The sequence below is a fragment of the Glycine soja genome, chromosome 1 (genome assembly GCF_004193775.1).
Source record: "Glycine soja cultivar W05 chromosome 1, ASM419377v2, whole genome shotgun sequence".
NCBI classification, from domain to species: Eukaryota; Viridiplantae; Streptophyta; class Magnoliopsida; order Fabales; family Fabaceae; genus Glycine; species Glycine soja.
The window spans coordinates 48,524,542-48,532,115 of NC_041002.1; the positions used below are offsets into that span (position 1 = coordinate 48,524,542).

At 36.3% G+C, this 7,574-nt stretch overlaps 1 protein-coding gene across 5 annotated transcripts; it reads right to left on the reverse strand.

Annotated features, from left to right (window-relative positions):
• Nucleotides 1-482: 482 nt before the first annotated feature.
• On the reverse strand, nucleotides 483-7,104 carry LOC114417938. Of its 5 annotated transcripts, none has more exons than XM_028383058.1 (7): nucleotides 6,956-7,103; nucleotides 3,813-5,590; nucleotides 3,527-3,622; nucleotides 3,022-3,261; nucleotides 1,851-2,562; nucleotides 1,665-1,756; nucleotides 1,250-1,402 (listed from the first exon to the last, which is right to left on the reverse strand). In XM_028383058.1, the coding sequence occupies exons 2-7, from the start codon at nucleotides 5,530-5,532 to the stop codon at nucleotides 1,389-1,391; spliced, it is 2,874 nt and encodes a 957-aa protein (XP_028238859.1). In that variant the 5' UTR covers nucleotides 5,533-5,590; nucleotides 6,956-7,103; the 3' UTR covers nucleotides 1,250-1,388. The 5 variants fall into 5 exon arrangements, with proteins under 5 accessions (XP_028238825.1, XP_028238859.1, XP_028238850.1 ...); XM_028383049.1 differs by having other exon boundaries at nucleotides 1,665-1,762; XM_028383033.1 differs by lacking the exon at nucleotides 1,250-1,402 and adding an exon at nucleotides 1,443-1,575 and having other exon boundaries at nucleotides 1,665-1,762; nucleotides 6,956-7,104.
• Nucleotides 7,105-7,574: the final 470 nt, after the last annotated feature.

Sequence of the window (7,574 nt, forward strand, 5' to 3'; positions counted from 1 at the left end):
TACTTCTTTTTAATACTTAATGATGTATTTATAAAAATTAAGAGAGTAAGGATACTTTAATAAAATTTGCACTCAATAAATACTATTGCCTTGGAGTAATTGTTTTCCTCAATTCACCTAAAAAAATTGTTTTTCTTAATTTGTAAAAAAAAATGAAAATCTTAAAGGTCAATCAATATGAAATGGAGAATAGTGAATCTGTTTAGTTTAATTTACTCTGAAAAAAATATCAGCATTTTAAGTTTTCTTGTGAAAAATGATTTATTTTTCAGAAGACAAACTCGACATGCTCTAGATTTTGTCGTGCAAAATGTCCGTATCTACTTTATATGTGAAACAAGTAGAACATGGCACAAGATGGCATGCCAATTTGGACATGGCACGATAACTATTTGACTTCTAACAGCAACAAATGCCTTCCATCAATTATTTCAACTATACCATGCAGTTTTAAATCAACCATTTACATGAGAAGTAACGAGTCAATAATTAATGAAACCAGTAATTCAAAACTTAATAAAACTTGTAATTCAAAAATGCATCCACTAATATTTTTCAGCATACAAACTGTAGAGAATTAACACAAAATTTAGTCCTCGTGTATCCTCAATGTAGATACAGATTAGGAAGAAGTGTCCCTGCCGATTGCACAATTGGTTATGAAAATTCAATTGCTGTTTCCAACATTAGTCTCTTGCATATATGCTTTTGGAACATGCATATGAATTCCCCAGTTACCATTCATGCTTGATGGTACTTATCCTAAAGTTATGCTGGTACTGTTGTTTCTTTTTCAGATGTCTCCCCAAGCGTAAACCGAACAAAACGGCGCACTTTAATGTTCTCTCCAAGTGCAGCTACAGTTTGCTTAACCAAGTCTTTCACTAAAACACTGTCATCCTTAATAAAAGGCTGCTCTAGAAGAGCAAGCTCCCCGAGCCTCTTTAAGATCCTGCCCTCGACAATTTTTTCTCTAATGTTCTCTGGTTTTGAAAGCAGGTCCTCTCTCTGCATTTCAAGTTCCTTTTCTTTGTTCACAATAGTCTCTGGAATATCTTCAATGGATACAAACTGCACCTGTGGGCAGGCCACAACTTGCATTGCAAGATCATCGACCAACTCCTTGAATTTCTCACCTCTACCAACAAAGTCAGTTTCACAGTTCACTTCAATTAGAACGCCGATGCGTGAATCGTGAATGTATGAACCAATTCTGCCTTCAGCTGCTAGCCTGCTGGATTTTTTGTCAGCGGTTGAGAGACCCTTTTTTCTGAGGTACTCTTGAGCCTTTTCAAGGTCCCCTCCAGTTTCAGCTAGAGCTTTCTTACAGTCCATCATCCCTGCTCCAGTTTCTTCCCTCAGTTGCTTAACCAATGAGGCTGAGACTGCTACTGTTGATTGCCTGCAGCAGAATGTTGAACAATTTAAGATTAGCAAAGACATTATGGGCATGTGTGGGTGTGTGCAATGATTATGTCAAGGATAATTCGAAGACAATACATACATGCGCACGTGTGAGACTGTGTGTGCAGGGAAGGTTGGTATAAATACATGCGAGAAAACATATTATTAAACCTATTGAGACAGTTAGTAGTGATGAGTCAGTTGTTTGAATTATTTGTAAAAAGAGAGTAAAATGAGAAAATGCTAGGCATTGCTTCCACCTTTTTGTATATAACTGAGTCGATGCGTAGTTAATGCCATCACCAAGACAATGTCTCCTTCGGCATAATTATGGCAATTATAACTCCTGTTTCTGAATCTTAAATAATGCACATTCCAGTAACTAATCACCCAAATTTAACAATTTATTTACTCAATGACAAGAAAGAATTCATAGAACTACTTACTTTGGCTCGGTCTCCTTGGCTTCTGGAACAGCAGGTTGCTCTTTCGCTGGCATAGGTGCTGGTTTTGCTGCAGTTTGTGCTGCTACTTCAGCAGCAAAATCCTGGCTTTTCTTCTCTAAACCCTCTCCAAGGTTGAACCGCACAAACCTCTTAACTTTAATATTTTCTCCAATAGTTGCAATAGTTTGCTTGATGAAGTCCTTTACTGCTACCTTATCATCCTTAATGTAGGACTGCTCGAGCAATGCCAGCTCCTCAAGTCTTTTTCTTATCCGCCCTTCAACAATCTTTGATCTTATCTGCTCTGGTTTTGACAAAAGATCTTCTTTCTGCATTTCTATTTCTTTTTCTTTGTTCACAATTTCCTCGGGAACATCTTCAGTAACAAGATACTCTACTTGAGGGCATGCAGCCACTTGCATGGCTATATCATCGACAAGCTCTTTAAAAATTTCACCTCGTGAGACAAAATCTGTCTCACAGTTTACTTCTACCAAAACACCTATCCTGCTGTCATGGATGTAAGAACCTATCCTTCCTTCAGCAGTGACCCTGCTTGCTTTCTTGTCTGCACTTGATAAGCCTTTTTTTCTAAGGTACTCTTGTGCTTTAATAATGTCCCCACCGGTCTCTGATAGTGCTTTTTTGCAATCCATCATTCCAGCTCCTGTTTCTTCCCGAAGTTGCTTCACAAGTGCTGGTGATATAGTTGCTGCAATCCAAAAAAAAGAGGGGGGCAGATATTTAACTATTAGAAATCCTATGTAAGAATGCAAAGAAAAATGAATAGGATGGAAAACCAAAAAGGTATCAATGAACATAAAGTGTTGTTGGTAACAATTGTCATAATTTAATCCCCAAAGGCAATGCCATTGATCTACTTGGAATTCCAGCCCAGAATTCCCACTGGCAATATAGCAAACTTGTGTTTATATATATATATATATATATATATAATAAAAAGATTGAAAATGAGAAGTGTACAGATTATGTAATGAGCAGTCAAACTACACAAATACAGCAGCTATGCAGCCTCTATTATGTGCTCAACTTCACCCTGACATTTAGATATAAAAACTACAATACATTTATAAATTCAAGTCTTGCTAACATCAGTTTGATGCAGAAAAATGTGAAATGAAATAATATGAAAATCAGATGAAATTTAAACCTTTACTCAAGCCTTCTCCTGAAGTAGCGCCAGTTTGTCCATCAGAATTAGATAAACTGTTATTTTCCTCACATGCAATTGCAACCTCTTTGTCTTCAACTTGTGAGGTAAAAGAATTTTCATTCTCTGTGGCAGGAGTTAGTTTTTGTGCTTCTTCTTCAGGATCATCAACGGAGGGTTTTACTACTTCAGTGGCAGAACTTTCAGGAGAAGGAACCTGATCAGTTTCTTCTGTTGCATCTGTTGCAGAGGATTCACAGTTTAAGAGCACTCCTTTTATAGCAGTAGATGGAAAAAGGAAAAAAAATGCCAGCAAGATAAGGCGATTATAAGGTCAACTCTTTTATTTAAATAAAAACTAATAGATTGGGATCACAGTGGAAATGAAAGGCATGCAATATCATGTAATATATGAAGATCAATTTTGGGAAACTTGTTAGCAATTCTCATTCATCAGCCAAAATCAACCAGGCAAATAGGAATTGAAAAGAAATTGAAGCATAACCTGTAGTCAAGCTTCCCACAGGAGACAACTCGTCACTTTGTCCACCCAAACTAGTATCGCTGTCAATGTTTTCAGTAATAGCTCCAACATCATCATCTGCTTGTGATGCAAAGGAAATATTATTTAATAAATTAATTGGAAAGCTCTGGTGCATGCATCTAATTGTGCAAAATATGTTTGATTTTAGACTTACAATCCATATTTCTAGATGAAAATATAAATTAGAAAGAAAAGTAGATTGACAGATTTGTATAGCAGAGAGAGTGGGAGATAGATTAAACAGAACCTGCACTTTCTTGGAGAGCTGGTGCACTCGATGTAATATCTGATTCTGTTATTGTATCATTTTTATCAGGGCTAGGTTCAACCACATCACTGTCTGTTAGTACTGCAGCTGCAAACTCTTCAATTGCATCAGGAGTTTGTGATTGTTTCTCATCTTCCGTAACAATTTGATCAACTCCAGTTTCTATTACATTTTCATTAGCTATTTCAACAGGTGTGTCAGTTTTCAAATCGTTTGTGACATCTGTCTGAGTAACTTCTTCAATTATTGGATTTACAGTAGATAGATCCTCTTCAGGAATCAAACTTCCAGAAGCAACCTCTTCTTCCTTCTCAATGGCACTATCTATACCTGTCGTTGGGCTAGAAACATTGCTGACTAGGTTACTTTCATCATCCACAATAGCTGTTGAGGAGCCATTTGTTGCACTGGTTCCCACATTTTCAGAAATATCATCTTCAGCAGAAGGAACATCATCATCTGTCAACTTGCTGCTTTCTGGTTCACCCTGAACGTCAGGAACATCCAATACAGTTTCCCCTTGATTGACAGTTCCCTTAATTTCTTCCGAAGTACTTGCAGTCGTTGGTTTTTGAACCTCATTCTGAGTTTTCTCCCTCTCATCCAAAAAAGAAGCAATATCCTTATTCTTACGAAAAGCCAACACAAAAGGGTTTGTTGCAACATGGACAACCCCATGGTTAAATGTTGAGTCCAATCCTGCAGTATCTTCCTCCTTCTTCATAGTCAATGTTACTTGTCCTCTTGTGATACGCAAAACTCGTACATTAACTTCTTGACCGACTTCCAGCGTAGTGTTCCCCATAACATTATCAAATCCATCATCAGGTTCCTCAGATACAGGTAGAAATCCTTCCTCCCCTTCAGGAAGAGATATAAAAGCACCACTCCTAGCCAAATTCTTCACTGAACCAACCAGTTGCTGCCCTATGGCAAATTTGGTGCTTTTCGTCACATTATCTTTCTTTGAACTGGGTTTTGAACTGTTCCTCTTCCCAGGTCCAGCTTTCTCTGTCTTGACAGGTGCATCTTTACGCTGCTTACCAGTGTCAGCATTTTCACGCATAGAGAGAGAAATACGCTGAGTTTCAGTATTCACTTCAATCAGCTTCACCTTCACTTCTTGACCTACAGAAACAACACTTGTAACATCCTTAACATAGCTATCACTCAACATCGAAATATGAACAAGCCCATCTGTGAAAGCACCAATATCAACGAAGGCACCAAATGGCTGGACAGATTTCACTTTCCCAGTAAAAGTTGCCCCAGGTATCAAATCCTCATTCTTTACAGGAGGCATCTCACTTTTCCTTGCAGGTCTTGAACGTCTACCTTTAGCTGGATCAGGGTTGGCATCAGACTTAGAAGATGAATCTTCACTAATTCCAACTTCATTTGAAGTAATTTCACCAGAATCTTCATCAGCAACAGGACTTGGTTCCTCCACTGTTACATCTGTTTCTGTGGCTGATATGGAGGTGCTAGATTTCTTATGAAAAGAGCGTATTCCTTTGTTTTGTGGAAACGCTCCACTGGCAACAAATGAAGGTAATAGAAATCTCCAAGATGATGATCCAGGTTTTACAGTGCTCCTTGACAAGTTGAATCTTGTTAAAGTGTTATTCTTCCTTGTTGAATAGATGAATACAGGAATAATTGAAACATTGCCAATAGAGCATGGTATTACAGGATTCATGTTGGCTTGAATTGTAAAACTTGAGTTATATATTTTGGGATCAGTTCATCTTTGCCACCTTGACAAAACATATGTAGGATATTAATATCAGTAAGAAATGAGGTAACAAGTTTTTTACCTATGTGGCCTATATAATGATATATAAATAATGACAGTGGTGGACAAAAATCACTTAAATTGTTCAGCCAGCAAAACTTTACAAATACACAAATCACATTAATAACCTGCTTCAGATATCAGTATCAATTTTCACAGAAACATAAAGCACAATCACATCTTTTACAAATCACGAGTAAATTCTTGACAACATTGCAGTTGAAATGACTCCATGATAACTACCCCACATGAATTTTACTGCAACAAAGACAATCAATGAATCAAGGCTACATGACAAATGCTAGGAGATTTGGTATATCAGGATTTCCATTTAGTGTAGTAGGGGAATTAACATCACAAATGCAGTTTTCAATGATATAAGAATATGTTTGGTTTGAGAAAATGTTTTCGGTGTTCATTTCCTATTTTCACTAATAATTATAAAAAAATGTGATGTTTCAACATTTTTCCTATTTTCAAAACTCTGTATGCTAAACAGTGAAAACAACACTAAAATTTTACCATTTCCTTTACAGATGTTTGAAAACATGAAACACAGTGAAAACAAGGTAACTTAATTGTAATTATTAATTAAAAATAAAAGACAATAGAAGCTAAAAATGTTTTCTTTAATCAAAGAGAGGTTGGTTTTTATTAAAATTATTTATCCACTCCTGCAATATGATTGGTTGCTTTCATCTTATTGGTTTATTCATACATGATGTTTAGAAGAATTCAAAGCTCCAACTTAAACTATTTCACCTTGATCAAAATCCTAAAGCCATTGAGTTGTTGTATTTCAATATCTGGTTTTGGCAATCCAACTACATAACAAGTTCAGTTATCTCCTTAGTGTCATCAACGTTAATTTCAAAATAACAAAAACACAAATTATCATCCTGTGAAAATTGGCATTTCCATCAGAATGTAACAAGCAACATCACATGTTGAAATTACCTCAACCACAAGTAAATACAATTTGAAAACCCCACCCCACAAATTGTTGTAAGAGTCTAAAATCTAAATCAAGCTTACAAATTGAACCAAAAAATAAAATTAAAATGAAAAAAAAATTCAAGTCCTTTTAAGTTAAATACACACTACACATGCACATAATTGGCAAGGCCCACGAGTCCTTTTGCAAAACTAACAAAATTAGCTTAGTGAATTAAGCGTATTCTGTTTCAATTTCAAGCACACTAAGAACTGAGTCCAAAGTTCAATGAAGCAATTTCAACAGAGTACTGAAAAATCCACACAATGATAAGAAGAAGAAGCACGGAGAAAAACAACAACGACCCATCGTAGTTTGAAGCAGAATATGTACCTCGGAAGCTTCAAAAGGCCAAAACGCACACACACACACACACAGAAATTTCGGGAGAAAAAGAAAGAAGAAAAGGAGTGTGAAAAAATGAAGTCTTTGTGGCGAAACACGAAATGTATATGGATGATGAATGATGATAGATAGAGGGTAGAAGTGGAAGGAGGGAAATGAATGGCGAGGCTTTAAATCCTTATCATGAGTTGAGCCAACGTTGTTGTTTGTTTCTCGTATTTGGTTCCAAATTCACGCTGAAGCTGTTCGGCTCATTCGGCTTCGGCTTCAGCCGAATGGGCAACGCTGATAACTGAACAGCGACATGTAATTGGACCTTAGAGCCCAAAACAACAAGCCCCTAGAAAGGACATTGCTACGTGCACCCATGGTTATGATTTTCCCATTTTATCCTTCCATACGAGGCTTAAGGATTAGTTGATCCATAAGTTTTTTTTAAAAAAAAAATTTAAAAATATGTTTTACGAATTAATTTAAAATTAATAGCCCAAAGACGAGTTGAGCCTCTGGTTTTTAGGTTATTAGTAAGACACTCTAACCAACTAAGCTAATAGCTCAATTATGTTGTAAAATAAATATTTACTATTAAAATTAATTTTTTTGATAA